The 22,481-nt window shown below is 33.3% G+C and overlaps 2 protein-coding genes across 2 annotated transcripts; both read right to left on the bottom strand.

Moving 5' to 3' along the window:
- Nucleotides 1-832: 832 nt before the first annotated feature.
- On the bottom strand, nt 833-5,267 carry LOC127811065 (probable leucine-rich repeat receptor-like protein kinase At1g35710). The gene is made up of 2 exons (XM_052350778.1): nt 2,396-5,267; nt 833-1,191 (listed from the first exon to the last, which is right to left on the bottom strand). Exons 1-2 carry the CDS (start codon nt 5,250-5,252, stop codon nt 836-838), a joined length of 3,213 nt encoding a protein of 1,070 aa, XP_052206738.1. The 5' UTR covers nt 5,253-5,267; the 3' UTR covers nt 833-835.
- Nucleotides 5,268-19,290: 14,023 nt separating this feature from the next.
- On the bottom strand, nt 19,291-21,227 carry LOC127811064 (receptor-like protein EIX2). The gene is made up of 2 exons (XM_052350777.1): nt 21,041-21,227; nt 19,291-19,796 (listed from the first exon to the last, which is right to left on the bottom strand). The coding sequence occupies exons 1-2, from the start codon at nt 21,225-21,227 to the stop codon at nt 19,291-19,293; spliced, it is 693 nt and encodes a 230-aa protein (XP_052206737.1).
- Nucleotides 21,228-22,481: the final 1,254 nt, after the last annotated feature.

Below are 22,481 nucleotides of genomic sequence, written 5' to 3'. Positions count from 1 at the left end.
ACCTTTTTCTTGCTTCTTATGATTTGAATCTATTATTATTATTATCATTACTATTATGTGTAAGTATACTATTATCATAATTATCTAAAAGTTCAAATTTTGATCCTCCTACATCTTCTATTTTGTGTCTGCCCTCTCTTAAGAGAATAATTTTAGATGTTTTGAATTTTTAATTTATTTTACCACACTAAATTCAAAGACGAGATATTGACTTAAATAAGACCGTAATGTATCGTTAAACTACAACTTGAATAGTAAAACTTAAAATTAGAATTATTATTTGAATCGTGCTTTTGTTTGAAATCTACTTAAATTTTTATTTATTTGAAAAAAATAAGGTAAGTGGTATGTTTCTTTTCTCAAAATAATAAACACAATTTTCTAGGGGTAGGGTGGCTGAGGACGCCAATAATGGGGCGTAATTTAAAAATAAATAAATAAATAAATAAAATTTTTATTTTTCAAAAACTAAAAATACAAAATAGTATTTTTATATTTATATTTTTGTGTTAACTGCTTGCTAAAAAGAAAAAAATATATATGTTTAATCAATGACTTGCAAGAATCAACGAAACTGGTGGAAAAAATCTTCGCGTGGGTTTGGGGGTATGGCCTAAAATCAAAGACCATACCACCTTCCACGACAACGGTCCCACCCACGTTGTACCCCAAAGATAAAGGGCAGGGCGTCTTTCCTTTCACTTCCAAATTCACCTTCAATTTTTATTCTCTAGAGACAAAAAAAAAAAAAAGACAAAATAAAAAGAAGTGTCTCTAAATTAAGTATTTCAAATGCTACAATTGATAGTACAACTGATATCAACTAAGGAGTTGTCTAAGAGTAACCATTTGGAATGTACTTTGCATAGATGTCCTTTTTCTTTGATAGCTCAGAAGTAATTTGCTGCATAGATGGTCTAGATTGTGGATTGGTATTCAAGCAAGCAAATGCTAGCCTTGCAATACTAACAACTTCTTCTATCATTGGATTCTCGGGTGGTGGGATGCGATTGTCTAATATATCTTTCAACAATATGTCATCCACAATTATTGGTGATGATGAGGAAGAGGAAGCAAAATAAAGGGACGAGATGAATTCGCCTGGGCGCTTTCCCATTAACACCTCTAAAGTTAATACTCCAAAACTATAAACATCCAACTTATCATTCACTTCCATTGTATAAGCAAGTTCTGTAAAGAGATATAGATAAAAACAAGTATTAAAAAAGATACTAAATACGAATTCTCTAAATTTCTATATTGAACATGGTAAACTTAAAGTTGAGTAAGACCATCTAGTTAAATAGATTAAGAATGTCAACTAGTCAAGTATCCAACTTGGTTGATCAACTAAACTTGATTTGAATAAGAAATTTTTTCTTCACATTCAATGCATACTCGCATATGGTTTTTCCAAAAATCTCATTATTTGTTCTTCTTTGTCATCTTAACCAAAATGCCAACTTGTCTCCCTAATATATATCTAGTTTAATATTTATCATTTTTCTTTTTAGATAAGTTGAGTACTTCAATTTTTTAAATCGTACCAACTTTATACCCATTGTTAACCGTTGGTAGTCAAATTAATGGTTAACTCATGATAAGTATGAAATTAGCACACTGTTTTAAAATTTGAGTATTTAAATAGACTACTTTTTTACTTGAAAAAATTAGATATTTATGCCTAAATTCACAAAATTATTTTATTTCACTTCTTTTTTCACAATTAGAAATGGGAACATGTCAAATTTAAATTACAAACATATAAACAAAACTTAAAGCTAAATGTAAGAGCATACAACAATTTTAGAAGCGAATTGCCAACCTTACACCTCTCAACGGAGTAGGTCTGAACTTGGATCCAAACTATTTAACCAATTCTAGTGTTGAGCACAAATTTGATTATTCGAATTAATAACGAATTTTATATATCATAAATAGTCCAGATATGAATAGTAGATTAAATATATACTATTAAATACATTTTATATTTGATATTATATATTAAATATTATATATTTACTATTATATTATTATAACACTAAATATTTATAACATCTAATATTTTACACAATATATTTATTATAATCCTCGTATTTTTCTTTTTTTCAAAAATCTCCTTATTTGTTTTTCTTTATCATCTTAGCCTAAATGATCGCACTTATGCTTATATAATCTAGATGATACAAATGAGGTTTGGTAAAGACATGAATAAGGGTCTAATAGAATTAATATCATAGAGAAAAGAATTACTATTGAACATTGTCTCGTATTTGTAATTGGATCTCAATATCCAACACATTAGGATTGTGTTGGATAAATAGGTGCATGTGGGTAAATTAATAAATCTTTGAAATATGTAATTAATTAGAAAAAAAAAAGATAATGGTTATACCTGGAGCAGCATATCCAAAGGTTCCTGCAAATGAGGTCCAATTGGAGGAATGCAGCTTTAAAACCCTAGCAGTACCAAAATCGGATATGTGAGCAACATATTCCGAGTCAAGTAAAACATTCTTGGTTGATATGTCCCGATGAATCAATGGAGGTGAACATTCATTGTGCATGTAACACAAACCACTTGCTACACCTTTAATGACATTCACCCTCTTACTCCACTCAAACTTCAAAGCTTCTTCTTCATTTCCCAACACCTTTTCTAAGCTTCCTCCTTCCAAAAACTCATAAACCAAAAATGAATGTCGTGGATTCGAACAAAAACCATGAAATTTTATGATGTTATGATGTCGAACCTCTGTGAGGGCACGGATCTCGTTCTCAAAGCTTTTTAAATAAGCAAGATTGCTATCTTCTGAAGAATGGACCTTCTTCACGACAACAATCAAATCACTTGGTAACTTAGCTTTATAAACAATGCCATATCCTCCCTGACCAATGCAATACTTGTCATTAAAGTGTTCAGTTGCTTCCATGATGTGTTTATGTATCAACTTTCCATCATAGCTCCATACTTCAAATAAATTTATACTATCTATTTCTTGGAGCTCATTCTCGCTAGTTGTTGTACTTTTGCTCAAAACTTGAAAGGCACCGAGAATCACAAGTAAAAGAAATAGAGTGCTCACAATAGGAATTACCACAAAAAACATGACTTTCTTTAGCTTTTTGGCTTTGGTGGCATTGCTTAGTCTAGGCGAGCAAGGTGTCAAGCCTGTCTTATTTCCGCACAAACCATCATTATTTCTGTATGTTTCGATTGGAGCTTCGTTAAAGGCTTTGGTGCATGGAAAAGGACCCTTTAAGTGATTGTAAGATATATCAACTGATGTTAGACTTGGTAGCCCATTGGTGAAAGATGATGGGATGGAACCAGAAAGCCTATTGTGAGAGAGATTTAGATATTGCAACATTTGCATTCCCCCAATCTCTTGTGGTATTTCACCCGTCAATATGTTGTTTCCAAGATCAAGGCTTTCAAGAAACTTCAACTTGCTTATTTCAACTGGAATACTACCTATAAGTAGATTCTCATCCAAATTCAAATTCAGTAACTTTGCACACTCTGACACCTCCCTTGGAATTGGCCCGTTGAGATTGTTCGCTGCCAAATCAAGGTATCGCAATTCAGACAACCTTCTTACCTCAATTGGAATGTAGCCTGAGAGCTTGTTACCGCTCAAATTAAGGTTGTACAATTTTCCCAAGTTTCCCAAATTCTTCGGGATACCTTGTACCAGATGATTTGAAGAGAGGTCAAGATATTGCAATTGGGTTGCCCCACCTAGCTCAAATGGTATTTTTCCACTGATTTTGTTATTGGAGATCTTTAGAGAAGTCAACTTCTTGCACTTTCCCCAATTTTCAGAAAGCTCACCTATGAAATGATTATAACTCAAATCCATGTAAACCAAGTTTGGGAGTACGCCAAAATCTTCTTGTACATTTCCTTGGAGTTGGTTGTTCTCAAGTCTAACCCGATACAAGTACTTGCAATTTCTCAAGCTTTTTGGGACATGACCTGTTAAGTTGTTGTGTGAAGCAAGTAGGCGTCTCAATGATCCATCAAGGCATAGACCTTGGGGTAGATAACCGGTGAGCTTGTTATGGTAAACGTCAAAGACTTGCAAATGTGTAAGCTTATCCAATTCGAGCGGAATAGAGCCATTGAGTTGATTTTGAAACAATCTCAAGTCATTAAGGGAATGTAGATTTCCTAACTCGGGAGGTATGGCACCAAATAGTTGATTTGAATACAAGGACAACAATTTGAGGTTCTTTAAGCTACCAATGGTGGAGGGGATACTTCCTGAAAGTTTGTTTTCTTTAAGGGATAGAGTGGTTAGACTGGTTAAATTCCCTATTGAAGTTGGGATTGAACCAGTGAGGTTGTTGGATGAGAGGTCAAGGTTATTGAGAGACTTTAACATCCCAATTTCTTGAGGAATTGATCCTGAAAGCTTGTTTTCATAAAGGTATAGAATGGTTAGACTGGTTAAATTCCCTATTGAAGTTGGGATTGAACCACTGAGATTGTTTTTATAGAGTGAAACATTATTGAGAGATCTTAAGCTCCCAATTTCTTGAGGAATTGATCCTAAAAGTTTGTTTTCAAAAAGGTATAGAATGGTTAAACTGCTTAAATTCCCTATTGAAGTTGGGATTGAACCAGTGAGGTTGTTGGATGAGAGGACAAGGTTATTGAGAGACTTTAACATCCCAATTTCTTGAGGAATTGATCCTGAAAGCTTGTTTTCATAAAGGTATAGAATGGTTAGACTGGTTAAATTCCCTATTGAAGTTGGGATTGAACCACTGAGATTGTTTTTATAGAGTGAAACATTATTGAGAGATCTTAAGCTCCCAATTTCTTGAGGAATTGATCCTAAAAGTTTGTTTTCAAAAAGGTATAGAATGGTTAAACTGCTTAAATTCCCTATTGAAGTTGGGATTGAACCAGTGAGGTTGTTGGATGAGAGGACAAGGTTATTGAGAGACTTTAACATCCCAATTTCTTGAGGAATTGATCCTGAAAGCTTGTTTTCATAAAGGTATAGAATGGTTAGACTGGTTAAATTCCCTATTGAAGTTGGGATTGAACCACTGAGATTGTTTTTATAGAGTGAAACATTATTGAGAGATCTTAACCTCCCAATTTCTTGAGGAATTGATCCTGAAAGCTTGTTTTTAGAAAGGTATAGAATGGTTAAACTGGTTAAATTCCCTATTGAAGTTGGGATTGAATCAGTGAGGTTGTTGGATGAGAGGTCAAGGTTATTGAGAGACTTTAACATTCCAATTTATTGAGGAATTGATCCAGAAAGCTTGTTTTCATAAAGGTATAGAATGGTTAGACTGGTTAAATTCCCTATTGAAGTTGGGATTGAACCACTGAGATTGTTTTTATAGAGTGACACATTATTGAGAGATCTTAACCTCCCAATTTCTTGAGGAATTGATCCTGAAAGTTTGTTTTCAAAAAGGTATAAAATGGTTAAACTGCTTAAATTCCCTATTGAAGTTGGGATTGAACCAGTAAGGTTGTTGGATGAGAGCTCAAGGTCATTGAGAGACTTTAACATCCTAATTTCTTTAGGAATTGATCTAGAAAGTTTGTTTGTATGAAGGTATAGAGTGGTTAGACTAGTTAAATTCTCTATTGAAGTTGGGATTGAACTAGTGAGGTTGTTCATTGAGAGGTCAAGGTAATTGAGAGACTTTAACATCCCAATTTCTTGAGGAATAGGACCATAGAATGAGTTGGAATATAAGATGAGTTCACTGAGGCAAGGGAGATACCTCATTTCTAGTGGAATTGTTCCTGAAAAGTGATTTGTAGACAAGTTTAAAGAGGCAAGTCTTGAAAGATTGCCAAGTTGTGGAGGAATAGAACCATAGAATGTGTAACATCCCAAAATTTGGGAATTAAATAAATGATTATTAATTTATTTGGGTATTTGGAGTATTAAAAAAAATATTTATTTATGTAATTTTGAGGAAGTAGGAAATTTAAATAAATTATTGGGAGTATTTATAAAAGGGTTAACTAAATTACTTTGGTAGAATTTTTGGAGAATTCGGGGTTTGAGTGTAATAAGAAGGAAAGTGAAGTTCGGGCCAATATGCAAATAATAGAAAATGTGGGAGCTGAAATGTAAATTTTGGAAATGGCGATAAGTCACCTTAAATTTAGTTAAATCTGTATATATGTATGAAGGTGAGTGCCAGCCGAGCGGTTATGCGTGCGCGTGTGCATGCGGGGGGACGCGGGATCGATTCTCGGCTGCGCGCGCTGGAGGAATTCTTTTGGATTTTTATCAGCCATAAAGCGCCAAAACGACGCCGTTTTGATTAGGCGGTGGGCAGCCCTTGGCTGCCACGTGGCGCGCGCTGGTGCATCCGCGCTGCCACTCTCCCACGCCCACTATTTGCACGCTTTTTAAGGCCAAATTGGCTATGTTTTTCTACCGATTTTGCTGCCTTTTATGCTTCAAATTGAAGCAAAATTTGGATTAAATTGGAGCAGAGCAGAGAGCTCGGGAGAAGAAGAAAATGGCACGTAAAGACTGGAAATCTTGAGGAAAATTGGGAGAAGTTGAGGATTTAGTCAAATTTCATTGCGGATTAATTACTCGGGTGAGTAAATAATTTTGTTCGGTTAGAAATTATTTAAAAGTTTGATTTAAATAATTTTGGTTGATTATACTGTGTTTCGTGTATTAATTTGTTGCGTAAGTATATATATATATATATATTGTGTTTACTGTGTGTATATTGTTTTGATTGTGAGAATTGCATTACAGTGAGGGTGCCAATTTACTGTGTGTATATTGTTTTGATTGTGAGAATTGCATTACAGTGAGGGTGCCAATTGCATATCTAAATATATATATATATATATATGTATATGTGTGTGTAAACACAATGTATGGCGTGAAGGCCACTGTGTGATGGGCAACGAAGTTAGATGAAGTTAGAATAAAAGAAAAGAAAAGGAATTTATGCCACTGTTTGTATATTAGGATGCGTTAAGTTAATTTTATTATATATTAATTAATTAAGTATATATATATTGAGGATGTTATTGATGAAATATAATTTAAATCAAATATAAGACTTGTCGGAGTTTTATTTACGGTGCGCCTACGCGGGATTTTAGGCGGTTAAATTATTTAAATTACACGGTTAGATTTAATTAGTGTGAGCCACGAGTTTTATTAATAGTTATTAAACGTTTTACTTCGCAGCGGGAGTGCAAGGAAGAGAAGAAACGACCGTGTAAAGGCAAGCTCCTAACTCTCTCTTCGTGTTCTTCAATTCCCGTGAAAGACCCCGTGATTTCCTATATTTTATCACCTCCCTTACTTTAATTCGGCACCTTACCTTATTGGTTGAACTATTATTCATTTGTTTTAATTTAAATTAAATCTGAGGCTTCTATAATTTTATTCGTTGTGAGCCTAAGGGGGTTTGTACCGCCCCCATTCCTTTCAGAATGATGCCGGACCCAGCTTGGGAACTAGGTTCCTAGACGGGCGAGTTTATTTATGATTTTATCGGGCTTATTTACAGTTTTTCTCGGATTTATTTATGGTTCGGTTAGAGCTATCGAGCAGTAGGGCAGGGGTCGGTTGTTGGTGACGCTGGGGTAGACTATTGTACGGCCCTGATGTGGACCGTCGGGTGGACACCCCTAGTCACTGGCCGTTGACCGGTGCCGGGCACTGCTGACTAGCTCTGCCGGTATGTGATTTACTGCATGATTAGATATCTTGTATTACTGTTCATGATTTGATATGCACATGGGTACGGGATGCATGTTGGGATATTCATTTATTGAGTATGCTTGGACACGGACATTCTAGTTTGGTTAGGTTGCATCCACCGCGAGCATATGCATGGCGTGTGGTTTACTATATGGGCGGAGCATGACCTGATGCCTGGATGTATGGGCGCCTTGTATCACGTTGATGCTCACTACGCCATTGCATTTCTATGTGCATTGCATGGATACTAGTAGTATTTAGTTCTCGGACGGGAGTACCGTTCCGAGGGAGCCTATGGCTCGGTTGTCGGGAGTACCGACGGATACAGGTGACGGGAGTACCGGCCTGGGACAGCGCGCGCAGGTTTGTTGCAGATATTTGTTGCCTTTCAGGGCAGCGGCAGGTTGGTATGAGACTTGGGTGCCAAGTGTCTTATGTGGGCCCCAAGGACCGGTATGTGCTTTTATTTTGTTATGCTATTGAGCTGTTGTGTTGTAGCGTCTCATGGCTTGTGTGTACCTGGGGGTTTATTCTGGGGTGAGATTTCTGGTTTTGTGTAGCCTTCAGCCTTTTCTTCCTTATGCTTGCTGAGTCTCTCGACTCACCTTGCTTTCCATCATTCCAGGTAGTGGCGGCGTGGGTCATAGCAGGGGAGTCAGCTTTAACGGTAGAGTCAGTGTGGTGTACAGGCAGTCTCGTCAATCCCTGTCAACTCTGATGGTTGTGTAGGGTCTACTCTATTATTTTGTACTGTGCCAGGTGCTTTCCTCTAGTCTCGTGTATGCCGGCACAGGAGTTCGAGTTTATTTATTTATCTTGTGACCGCTGTGTTAGCGAGGTACCCGTAGTGCATGCATGTCTTGAGCTTTGCTTCCGCTGTTCTTATTTTCACGTATGCATGCCGGGGTGGTCTTTGTCTCGTGTTTTATTACTTTTCTCCTCCCGTAGGCGCTCCCGTTCGGGTAGTCCGGGTGGTTGGGGATATCCGGGCGAGGGTGCTTACAGAATGAGTTGCTATTGAGATCAATGTGGAGAAGGAAAGGAAATGATGAGAAGCTAAAATTGGAAAGCGTACCTCTCAAACCAAAACCTGTAAGATTTACATGGGTGACATGACTGGCCTTGTTGCAGCTAATTCCAGGCCAAATGCAATGGTTGGTTCCGAGCCACGAGGACAAGAAAGATTGGCTTTGGTTTTCTAAGGTAGCTTTCCAGCCCAACAAAGCTATTGCTTCTCCATTTCCTTTATTTATGGAGGAAGAATAAGAAGGAAGAGGCATCAGAAGGATAGCAAGATGGATGAAAGGCCACCACATTAGTGAGGACTAATAAGCAATTATTGCTTTCAATGTCTCTCTAATTAAGAAAGGGTAGTGGTTTGATGGAATAAAAGATGAATTCCATTGAGGGTATTTATAGACACAAGATTCAACACGTCTAATTTTTTTTTTTGGGGGGGGGGGGGGATACCCATTTGATTTAATAATTTTTAATTAAAACAAGAACAATACATCACAGAAGCAAGTTCTGCTAGACACAATTAAATGAATAGTAAAGGTGTGGAATTTTCTTATAACAAAGACAGGCATCCCAAATTCTGCTCTATTAGGGAACTGCTAAAATGCTTAAATATATATATTTAATTATCTATATAATGTATGTATATATACATATATTAACGATTCTTGCAACCAATCCGCGCAAGGCAACTAACTGTATGTTGTAAAAATGATATTTGATGATAAGAATTAAACTGTATGTATTCTATTTGATGATTAAATATATTTATAAATATAAAAGCTTATGTTCATTGAAATCTGTTTCAATCATTGAAAACAATCATTACTAAGTTTTTTTTTTTTTCTTATCTAATATTGTTATGTATGATATAAATAATAGTTTTCCCAGAAACTAATAAAGAAAATATGAGACAACAATTGAAAAATTATTAAATTAATGGCGTTCAATAGTTTGGATAGAAAGAGAAACTTAAGAAAATAAATTTTCCCTAAAGGAGAAACTTAAGAAAAAATAATTGCAGGTTTATACATATGATATACAAAATAATTATAAATATTCGTATTGAGGTAATTGCAGGGATGTATAAGTGGAATTTTATTTACTTATTTTAGTTTACATGCCTCAAAGATAATGGCAGGTTTATATATATATATATATAATATAAAAAATAATTATAAATATTTGTATTAAAAGGTATAAAAGAATCTACAAAAAGAGAATAAAACACATGGGTACTTACAGATATAAAATGAGTGCATTTTTCATAGCTAAACTAAGCCAAGTTTAAAAAATAATTTGGGTAGAAGCAAGAAAATTTAAGGTCTCCAAAAAAAACTACAAAAACTTACGTATAATAAAATTCAAACTTATGACCCACATAAACAATAATTGAGATGGAGAATTTTCTTGTGATATTGACTTGGAAGACGTAGAAATACCTCTCACTCAAGCCTTAAATGTTTGTTTATAAGCATATATATACATCGTGTTTTTTTTAGGAAAAATTGAATATTAAGCTAAATAATATTAACATTTTAAAATTTCAAATAAAAATTAAAAAGATAAATAGTAAAAAAATAATATATATTATAAAAAATAATATACATTATAACATTTTTAAAAAATTATTTGAAAAAATAAATTACTACATTTCAAATTGAGCGGCTACGATCAATTTAATGAAATTTAATTCATTCGCTAGAATGTATGAGTAAGTGGAATTTTCAAACACTCATGTATGAAAAAATTAATTTTTTTTAAGATTAATTTGGAAAAAAAATGGATTTTAATCATATTCTAAAGGAATTCCAAACCAAATTCTAATAAACTAGTTTGATTAATAAATAGAATTTCAATTCATCAAATTATATTCAAATTGAGTGTAAGAAAATAAATTGCTAATAAGTATTTAAGATCTAATTTTGTTACTACAATGAATTTTATATAATGATTTCTTTTATATTTTGAGTAGAGTTAGTTTCAATTATAAGAGTGATAACTAATACTTTCATAATAAAATTTTATTCAAACCCTATCTTAACAAAATAAAAAAAAACCATTGTTGTACACATAATAAAGACACACCTCACAATTAAGTGTTTAAATATCAATCTAAATTAAAAAATCAAATCGAATTATATCAAAATAAATAGTTTGAACTAAGAATGATATATATTCACACGTACACATATGAGTGGGACCCACATGTAAAATAAAATTTTACATGTGGGTCTCACTCATATGTGTACATGTGAGTAGATGCCACGTCATTAATAATACACGTCTTTCAAATTGATTTTAGGTGTTGGATAAAATTGCACCAAATTAAACCAATTGGGATACAATTACCAAAATTGTAACGCTTGGATAAATTTGCAAATTTGATAAAACATTTAGATTGCATTCTCTTTACTTTTCAATTTTCAGTTTTGAGTTTTGAATTCATTTTTAGTTTTTTGTTTTGGTAGTCTATTTTTAGAAAATTGAAAACAAGTTCTCTTTGTCATTTTGAAAAATTATTTCTCAAAACAAAAAATTAGAAAACGCGTTCTCTTTGAAATTTTGAAAATAATTTATACAAAAAAAATTAATTATTCAATAAATTAGAAATATTTAATGTTAATATATTATTAAAAATATATATACATTTTAAAGTTAATGAATTTTGTAATATTTTTTTCCATTACAATTGTAAAATATGAATAAATACATAAATAAATGAGTTTTGAGTTTAGAGTTTGTTTTGGATGAAAACACTCAAAATAATTTTTTGTTGTTTTGAGTTTTCTTTACAATTTTTTGTTTTGTTTTCAAAAATGCTTTTTTAAAAATAGTAAAGAGAACGCGTTTTCATTATTTTAGAAAATTGAAAACTAAAAATGAGTTGAAAACAACAAAGAGAACGCAGCCTTAGGTTTTTTTCTTCTTTCCTATTTGCCCATAAGAAAACAAATTACTAATAAGTATTTAAGATCTAATTTTGTTACCATAATGAGTTTTGTATAATAATTGTTTTTATATTTTTAGTAGAGTTCGTTCTAATTTAACGTAAAATAAATGCCATATCCTGTTATTTTAACGACAATTTTACAATTAAGTATTCAAGTAGTATTTTTATTATTTTAACTATTAATACTCGTGTTAAAAGTCCAAATAATGCTTAGGAAAGTATATGAATTGACGGTTCCATATCATATTCGTTGTCTACTCCTATATTTTGAGTTATTTAATAACTATGGGTTGATATCACAAATGCCAACTTTTATGTCAAATGATGGTTCGAATTATGAGCACGCTTTACACTCTAAATGTTTATTTTGGTGAGTAATAGGGGATTGGCAACACAACTGTTAACACTCTCGTTAAAAGCTTAAATAATATTTAGACATATGATATGCTGGATGGATTCAAAAAGTAAAGATAATGAAGATCTCCCTAAACATTATTTAGTGATTTAACCAAATAAAACAAAAACAATACATCAATGGAGATGGAGACTTTTCTTGTGATGAAGACATAATTTGGAAGACTTGAAAAGTCCTCACTGACAAGTCTTTTAAGTGTTTGTTTATATGTGTATATATATATATATTGTGTTATTTTTTTTGTAAAAATTGAATATTAAGTTTATTAATATTAACATTTTAAAATTTTTAAATAAAATAAAAAATGATATTTAATAAAAATAATATATATTATGTATGAAGATTAATACATATTTAAAAATTTATTTAATATTACCAGCATACTCGTGCCTTGAAAAAATTGATTTCAAGTCTTGCCTCAATAATACATAATATTTTTGTAAATGTCATCTTTGGTTCAATATCTTTTTCAACCTTGCTAAATGTCAAAAACTACTATTTTTGTAAATGCCAAAAATAGTAGTGAGGTAATAAATGGTAGGTTACATGAAAGCATTCTTAACTTAAAATATCAAATCTTTGTTGAGAAAATTTTTAGTATAATAATGATATCGCATTATCATACTAATTTGATATTATCACACATGAGTACGGTGATATGATATTATTATTTTACAAAATATTCTTCTATTTGATTTAAGAAATATTACCCGAAAGAGTTATCAACTTAAATAATACATAATATTATTCTTATTTTTGCAATTCAAGCTCAACTTAAAAATTATTGAAAGAAACAATATTACCATTGCTATCGGTTGAGGTGACTATTAAATGATTTATAGACCAGACGTACTATCACTATTAATTAGGACGATTTAAGAATCATGGAATTTTTAAATAAAAACAAGGAGACTTGAAAATTAATGATGTTGAAGAAAGAGCATGGATACAAAAATATAGGATAGTATTGATAACAAACACACATTAATATCTTTGTATTTATTAATGATAGAATGTGTTCCAGTAACTGTCTTGACCAATTTGAGAATAATATTTGGTTGTCCTTATAATAGGGAAGCCTTTCATTGGAGATTGGGATCTTACTAGAACAATTGTTATTCAAGATGTTCAGGTAGTAGAGATATTTTAAATTGCCTAGGGATAAGGGGATGCTACCATTTAGATAGTTGAAAGAGATGTTTCTCCTATTTTGTTTTGGTTTTCCCACTATGAGAAATTTAAGATTTAGCGATGGAAATTCTCGTCGTTATATAGCGACGGACCACAGAAAAATTGTAATACCCTAAGATATTACGAATAAAATTAATACTATACTTAGCTATACTTTTATTTAGTTTAAATAAATGATGCTTATATGATATATTTAATTAGTTTAATATGATATGTAATTAAGTTATTAAAGTGTGCTAAATATAAGTATTTGTAAGTATGTCAATATGTAAAATATAAATATGTAAATGAAAGTAATATGATTTATGGTTATGACAAAAATTATATATGTATAAGTATGTAAATATAAGTATATATAAGTATATATGTATGTATGTATTTCGTGTGTATATATGGTATATATATGTATATATACAAAAAAAAAATCCGAAAAATCCGGATTTTGCAGAGCAGCACGCGGCCAGAGCATGGTCGTGCCTGCAATCGATTCTTAGGGCAAGGGGGGTTTTTAATGCTTGCAAGGACGTCGGGTTTGGCTCTAGGGCACGTGGGTGCCTCGATGAGACGTCCCCGGCGAAGTTTTGGCTATAAATAGCCAAGGTCGAACGGAGCTTCTCATTCGAAAATTTGGAGGTTTAAATCAGTCGATTGGGAGAGTCTTTGAGAGATTTGAGAGCGGGGTCTTGGTCTTCAAGTCGTGGGCAACGTTTCTGTCAAGTTTGGCGACCAACAGAGCAGAGGAAGAGGCGAATTGAAGCTTCGCCGAAAATTGAGCTACTCGCCGGAACCGAGGCTTCGACCGACGATTGGAGGTATTTGTTGTTATTTTTTCTTAATTTTAAGGTTGAAATTGGGTTCGAGGGGTCGGGATTTAGGGGAGTAGGGGCTTCTTTCGAAGCTTCGGGAAGCAGCGGCGTCACTAGCGGCGATAGGGCCGCCGGAGAAGACGACTGTGAGGGAGGGGTCGGGAGCGTGAGCGCCCGTGCCTGCGGTTGAGGCGAAGGGGTGTGGTTCACACGCGCCCGCTAGAAAGAAATAAAAAAAAAGAAAAGAAAAGAAATAAAAGAAAATAAAAATAAAAGAGATAAATTTTGCAAAAAAATTTATTAAATCTGGAATGTTGTTTATGATTTATTTTGTGAAGAAATTTCTGGAAATGCTAAATTTATCAATTATTTAAGTAGATTTTTCTATTATGGAAATAAAGAAAAAATAAGATTGTAATTCAGAAAATTCCAAGGAAATTTCAGAATGTTAAAAGTATTATTTAAGAAATATTAGTAAAGAGAAATTGAATAAAATGAAATATTAGATAATTATTATGTAATAATTATATATTTAGCTGTTAGGAAATAAGGAAAAAAAATAGAAATTTAAGTTGAAAAATTCCATGAAAATTCCAGAATGATAGAAATATTATATAAGGGATATTGGTGAAGATAAATTAGATTTTTTGAAATACTAGATAATTTTTATGCAATTCTTGAAGAAATAAGATTTAAAGAGAAATTATGGAAATTATGAAAAAAATAGTAAAATGATATTCTAAAAATAAGTTTAATGTCTAGGAGTCTTTGAGGGCAAGAAGTAGCCGCTCGACACGAATTTCGAGACTGACACGTTTTTGAGGTGACTTAACTGTAAGTATACCACTTGAACTTAGTACAATTATAAATATTAATTTTGAGAATGCTTTTATCATATTGGCATGCTACATCAATGACATGATCATGAAATGCATAAATACATATTGATACTGTTGATTACACACATATGAGGCCGTAGAGAGTACGAACTGGCACCGCTGCCTTATCAAAGGTGCACCCATACACCCCGGCTTCGAAAGAGATGGCCACTAAAATGATAGGTAGCATGAGGGGTGCAGTTGACACCTACGATGAAAGACATTGCATACACTCATGACATTGCATTTGGTCCCCTTACTTAGATGGTTCATCATCTAACATGGGTTCGTCCCTAGAACATTCAACGTTCCAGCCGGGACTTGCAGAGATGATTCCGAGATTGGTGATGAGTAGGGACATGAGACGTCGAGATGCGAGTAAATGTACCGTGTTATGTTATAATATGGATAGTTTAAGAATTGTGTACATTGTATTTATCATCAAATGCTTGTATGTTATCTTTGTAATAAATGCCATGTACAGTTATTATTATATGCATTGCCATGAGCAGGTTCAATTCAGCTTCCGCTTGTGTTTATTTCTAAAGTAATATCTCATCTAACGCTAGATACAGTCTTAGGGAATTTCAAAAAAAAAAAAAAATAGACCAAATTTCCTGAGGCATAACATGCCCGAGAAGGTAGGCTATTACAAAAATAATTCTGTAAACTTAGCAACGAATTAGCGACGGATTAACGATACAAATTAGCGACGGAAGGGTATTTTGTTGCTAAAGTCTTAAAAAAAATTTAAAACAAAAAAGTTTTTTAGAATTTAGTGACGAAAATTTCATTCCATTGCTAAAATTAGTGATGGAATAATATTTCCGTCGCTAAATTGTAAAAATAAAAAGAAGTTAATTTTTTTTGGTAATTAGCAATGAAAAATATATTCTGTTTTTGGTAATTAGTGACGAAAAATACTTTCGTTGTTGAAAATAATGACAAAAAATATTTCTGTTGCTGATAATAGCAACGAAACATATTTTTCATCGCTTAGTACAAGAAATTTTTTAATGTTTTTCATTTTTAACATTTAGCAATGGAAATATTAGTCTGTCGCTAATTTTTAATGAAATTTTCATCGCTAAATTTTTAAAATAAAAATTTTAAAAATTGTAGTTTGTGATAGAAAAATTTTTTAGTCGCTATTATTAGCGACGGAAAAAATATTCTATCGCTAATTACATGAATTTTTTTTATTTTTTTCTTTTTTAGCGATAGTGAAGGAATTACGAGTTCGTCGCTAAAGTTGGCGATCGAATAATATTTTTGTCGTTAAATTTTAATTTTTCTTTTTTTCTTTTTTTAAATATATTTAGATTATTATAAAAATATTTTAATTTATTTTAGCGACAAATGGATAGTCTGTCGCTAATTTGAATTTCTAATTAAATATATATAAATGTAAACTAAGTGTGAATGTTTTTTTGAATGTATAATAATTTACTATTGAAACTGTATTCGTTATTTTCTTCTATAATAATAATTTACCCTGAGTTAGGACTTAGAATAGAAAGATCAATTTTGTAATAATTTGTTAAATTAAGAATAATAATACATCAAATATAATCAGAATGTATATTTCTTATATAATATACATCAAACATGACCTTATTTAATAATACATTTATTCATTCAATAATATATCTTCATTGTGTAATGTATCTATTTGGTACTTAATTAATACGAAAAAATGTAAAATATCAAATTATATAAAACATAAAATTTAAAATAAAATATATATAAATGTAAACTAAATACGAAAAAATATTTAAATTAAAATTTATATTAAATGTATAATAATTGACTATTGGTATTGTACTCGTTACTTTCTTCTTTTGTTGCAATGATTGAATGTATAATAATTTACTACTAGAATTAAAAATAACAAAGTAATGAGATGTTAATGAAGTATATATGGAAGCATGATCACCTCTTTTTTGATAATAGAAATTAATGTTACTTGGAATCATTTCAGATGTACAACAGTTATAGAAGTTGATTGTTGAAAAATATAGTTTTTCACTCAAATATTTTATGATCTTATAAATGTAAATATTTATAAATGTATTATTAGAATAGCTATATAAATGTAAATATTTTATAGTTTTCACAATAGAATGATCACTTCTTTGTTCTTTTATTTAATAATATATTTAGTATACGCGATCGCTACTTAAAGCTCCATCAGGCCTTTGAGAAAATGTTTTTGATATGGAAGTAGTCCATTGCCTCCTCTTTTGTCTTCATCAACGTCTCATATTTAACTTAATTTCATATCTTTCTGATATTTATCTACATTATGTTTGATTAATCAAACATTCCAATGTCTGTAACTTCGTCATCATCACTGTTTAGTTGGTTACCATGTAGGACGATTGATGTTGCAGAAAATATCTACAAAATAGTGGGTTAGTACTCAATTGAAATCAAACCAAAAAAATCGAATGCAAGAACAAATCAAGGTAGAAAAATAAACTCCTTGTTTTGGCAACAATGGCAGTCATGAAGACTGCTCCAAGGCTCAGATCTGGGCTCGTTCAATCACCACTTAGGCAACAACCAATGAATAGGGACACCAAACCACAAAGGAGCCCAAAACCCCTCAAGAACCGAAGCCCTCAAACCCTTAAATCTCTCGGCCAATCGACACCCCTCACCCAAGCCACACAAGCTTCCATACACAGTAGTATCCACCAAGGAACAGAGAGTAATCATGAAGATATGGGTTTAACAATGGTCGAAAAACTTACCCCAAAGAGAAGACAACAACTCGGACTAAATAGGCATTGCAAACGCCATTGATGAACAGCCACAACGCACAAGGAAAGTGCAACACTCAACAAGGAAAAAAGTATCTGACCGAGAAAGAAAGAAATCCCAAGAGGATCAGCCATCAATGAAAGGAGCAATCGGCCACAGCAAGGACGCCCAAGGAAGAGAATTGGCGGTCACAGACTAGGGCTCAAAAGGGGAAATGATCCCTTTTATATTAAGGGCCTAGGGTACAAAGTGAGAGGAAATGGGCTAATGGGCTTCATGGGCTTCCTCCCTTCCTTGAGCAAGTGGGGCAAGGCCCATTTCTCCTCCAAAAGGAGGGTTAAGGGCTTATAACCTGACTTCTATTTGGGCTGCCAATAAGGGTGTTTTAACAATCGCTTCAACCCTAGGTCGAAGCCTATGAAGCTAACTCAAACCATTGTCATCACCTTGGGCCTCATTAGGAAACACAAAATCCAACAATTGAATTAGAAACGGATTTGTGATGGAAATTTGTGACACTAAATTTAAAAAAAAAAAATCATTTAGCGATAAGAAAAATTTCATCGCTAAATTGGCAATGGATTCATCACTACAAAATTTTAGCGACGAGTACTTCAGCGACGGATATGTACCATCGCTAAACTGATTTAGCAACAGATTTTTGGGCTTTAGTGACAAAAATGTTTCATTACTAAAACCCAAAATTCTTGTAGTGTCCTCTTGCTAATCTAATGGAAATTGATGGCTTTCAAATATATATATATATATATATAATATGTTTGAGCAAAAAATAAAAAACCTTCAAAAATATTTTTAAATTATGAAGTCCTTGTTTGAAATAACCCAAATTACATCTAATATAAGTGCAATTAACTCACCTCTTAAACATCCTTGTTGATAAACCTGTGAACCAATCACACAGCCACACGACTAAGACCAAGAGAAGTACCTAGATCGAATACGAAACAAAAAATAAAAAACATCCACAACGCACACAAGAACAAGAGATATACGTGTTCAGATCCAAATTGAATCCTACTCAAGGCAGAGGTTTCTCCCTTAGTCAATGCACTAGAATAATCAAGGGATTTACAACAATATATGCACAAGATCCTCACTGCAACTCACAAATTAAAAACTATAACAACGAAAAATGCAACAGAGTTCAATGTTCAAAATAACCAAGCAACCCAACACTCATACCTCACCAACCTCTCACAAAAACAATCCCAAGTGATACACATTTACCATGAGAACAGAGATCAGAAATGCCTTGCGATTCTTCATCCATTATGATCGTCAATTACCGATAAAGCTTTGCATGTGCATGATTCTTCTTCTCCGTTCTTGCTCGGTCTCTCTCTCTCTGTTGTTTAGGGTTTTACACACATTGAACAGTGACCCTTGGAATGCCAGATACAATCTTTATATACAAAGGACAAAGGACACGGTTGGAAATAGAATACAAGAGCAAGAGACTTGAGTTTGGACTTCAAATAAACAAGCCCAACCATACTTGAATGGCCCAATACATTTTGAGTCACATATCAACAATCCTCTTCAAACGATTAGCGGTTACGAAGATTAATATAGTGGTTTCATCTGTTATTTTATCGAGAAAATAAAAATATGCAAGTCTCCACCATTTCTTAATCATCAAACTGCCGCAGACTCCCCAAAATCCCATGAAGAATCCTAGTGCTACAGTCAAGTATAACCATAGCTTTTCCAACAGACCTTTAACGTCTTCATCGTCTTTGCCCCCACCAGAAGGTGCCTCCCCATTGCCACTACCACTGCTACTACATTTGGTTGCTAGTGGAGTCCCACAAAGTGCAAGATTTCCCTCATAAATGGATGGATCACCGAAGGTCTGAAATTGGTTGTTTGTGGGTATTTTACCAGATAAATTGTTAAACGATAGGTTCAAGTGATTTAGAAAGGTCAAAGAAACCATGTTTTCTAGGATTTCACCCACAAGTTTGTTGTGAGAAAGATCAAGGGTTTCTAAATCTTTCAAGTTCCCAAATATCTCCAGGATCTTTCCTGTTAATTGATTTCTGAACAAGATCAAGGTGCCTGCTAACTTGGAAAGGGTGGTCAATTCTTGTGGAATGCCACCAGATAAGTTATTGCTGGAGAAATTGAGACTATTCACAAGGTAAAGGGTGGTTTCTCTATGTACTCCATTATTCTACCCTTGGTAGCCACCTGCAAGCTCCTTTCAACTTAAACTCAGTTTTCAAGCCACTCAAATTCCCTAAACAAGTTGGGATTATCCCTGTGAGATTGTTGTGTGAAAGATCCAATATGTGAAGCTTAGAGAGGCAACATAATTGCCTAGGAATGTGTCCTGTAAAGGAATTGTTTCTCATGCAAAAAATCAATGAAGACAGCATGGCTTCTCTTACCCAATATGGAAGATTTCCAGAGAGTCGATTGTTACCCATATCAAGAGTATCCATACTTGTGTAGTTTTGCAAACTAGAAGGGACTTGACCATAAAGCTTGTTCCCACCCAAAAACAAAAATTGAATGAAAACGTAGAGAGCCAATTGAGTTTGGGATCTTACCAGAAAAATTATTGTTCGAAATGTCTAGGTAGTAAATATATTTAAGATCTCTCCAAATGTCAGGAATTACTCTAGACAAATGATTATTTGAGATGACTAGGTCAGTCATGTTTTGCAGATTGCATAGGGACAATAGGATACTACCATATAGATAGTTGAAAGAGATGTCAAAGTCTGCCAATAATGGCATTTCTTTGCCAATGTCTGGAGGAATTGGTCCAGAGAACAACTTGCCTCCTAGATAAAGTGTAGTGACATTGGAAGACTAGAGTAGTAGAGTGCCCTCAAAGCAGTTTGACCTTAGATCAACAGTAAATAGGTAGTTGAAATGCAGTGAGTTAGGCACTTGTCCACTTAAGTTATTATGAGAGACATCTAATTCATCGAGAGGCAAATCCAATTTGAAGAGCCAATTAGGTAGGGATCCTGAAATTCTAGCATAGCGCATCACCACAATTCTCAAGTCATTTTGATTTTCAAGCCATGTGGAAAATTTGGGACCCAATTAACAAGCTTTGATGTTGATGTATCTAAATTAGAAACGTGGAAGCCAACGAGGATCAATTTTGAAAATCACTAAAATATTTGGTGAAGTTTTTGTCATTTGCAACTCTTTTAAGCTTGAGAGATTTGCAAAATGGGTCTCAGTTATAACACCTTGCCATGAATTCTCTGAGAGATCTAGCACTATCATTGATGAGAGCTGCCCAAGATTACCTGGGATGCTACCACTCATTTCATTATCCAAGAGGTACAAGTACTCCAAGGAAGACAAGTTTCCAATGGAATTGGGAATTGAACCTCTAAACATGTACTCCCACAGTTGAAGGTCCCTCAACTTCTTTAAGTATCCCAATGAATTTGGGAGCCTTCCTATCAATGTGTTGAATCCCAAGTCCAACATCTCTAACCTACTTTTATTGCATCCTGATAACACGTTAAAGAGTTCAGTTAGCTCACCACTGATATTGTTCATAAAAAGCTTCAATATTTGCAAATTGTAAAGCTTTCCTAAACATGGCGGCAACTCACCTCCCAGGTAAGTATTTTGTGAGAGATTAAGATTTTGGAGAAATAAGTTATTCAAATGTGTCTAGAAGCCTACCTTGGAGATTGTTGGAGTTTAGGTCAAGTTGCGATAGGGAGTTGAGATTGAATAACTAGTGGAGGATTGTGGAGTTGAAGCCATTCCTTGAAAGTTTAAGCACTGAGAGGGTTGTGAAGTTAATAGATGGAAGAGATGGCGGGAGGTTGTGAAGTTGACATTGAGGCAAGTGTAGTTCTACAAGAGAAGGAAGCAAATTAACAATATGAAGCCAATGAGAGAAGGCCTTGCTCAGGTCATTACCTCCCAAATTTACGTACCTCAGATAGGAAAGACATGATACCCAATTCAAATCCTTGGCCTCTAAACATGAATCAAGTTATTGCTGAGATCTAGATAAAGCAAGATAGAAAGGTTTCCCAAACTTAGTGGGATTGCCCCACCAAAAAACGCATATATAAGAGAGATTGAGATACCTCAACTTTATGAGAGATCCAAGGAAATTTGAGACTCGTTTGCCTTCAAAGTTATTCTTACTGAGGTCTAAGTACCTCAAATACTTTAAGTCGAGTAAAGACTGATCAATCGCCCCTCCCAATTCGTAATCCATTCCATCAGTATCAATATTACTTGTGTTGAAAAAAAAAAATAAGATAAGAAACAAAAGATCCAAATACACTCAAACATAAGAGAATTTTACGTGGAAAACCCTAAAAGGGAAAAACCACGGCCGTTAGGATGACAACGAAAAAATATCACTATGTAGTAAAGTTTACAATTACAAAGCCCAATATTCTCCCTCTAAACCCAAGTCCCAATTACACCAAATTCTTATCTCTTATTGGTTTCTTACAAGTAATTTTCTCACCTTGAATAACAAGCCAAACATCCTATTTATAGACTAGTTTTTTTTGTTCGTTAAGACTAAGGTTTCCTTGCCTAGCAACAATTAACAACTGACTATGAAATAGGATTATAAACTAAACAAAAAACCAATATTAGGAATAAGAAATAATTTTAAAGACTAATTAAGATTTCTCATTGAAAATCCTAGAAACCACCACCTTAGCGATAATTTCTAAAAAGGTACAACAACTTAAGCATATACAGCCT

The sequence above is a fragment of the Diospyros lotus genome, chromosome 10 (genome assembly GCF_014633365.1).
Source record: "Diospyros lotus cultivar Yz01 chromosome 10, ASM1463336v1, whole genome shotgun sequence".
In the NCBI taxonomy this organism is placed as follows: domain Eukaryota; kingdom Viridiplantae; phylum Streptophyta; class Magnoliopsida; order Ericales; family Ebenaceae; genus Diospyros; species Diospyros lotus.
Note: the sequence above shows the minus strand (reverse complement) of the source record. Positions and strands in the feature narration are given on the sequence as shown.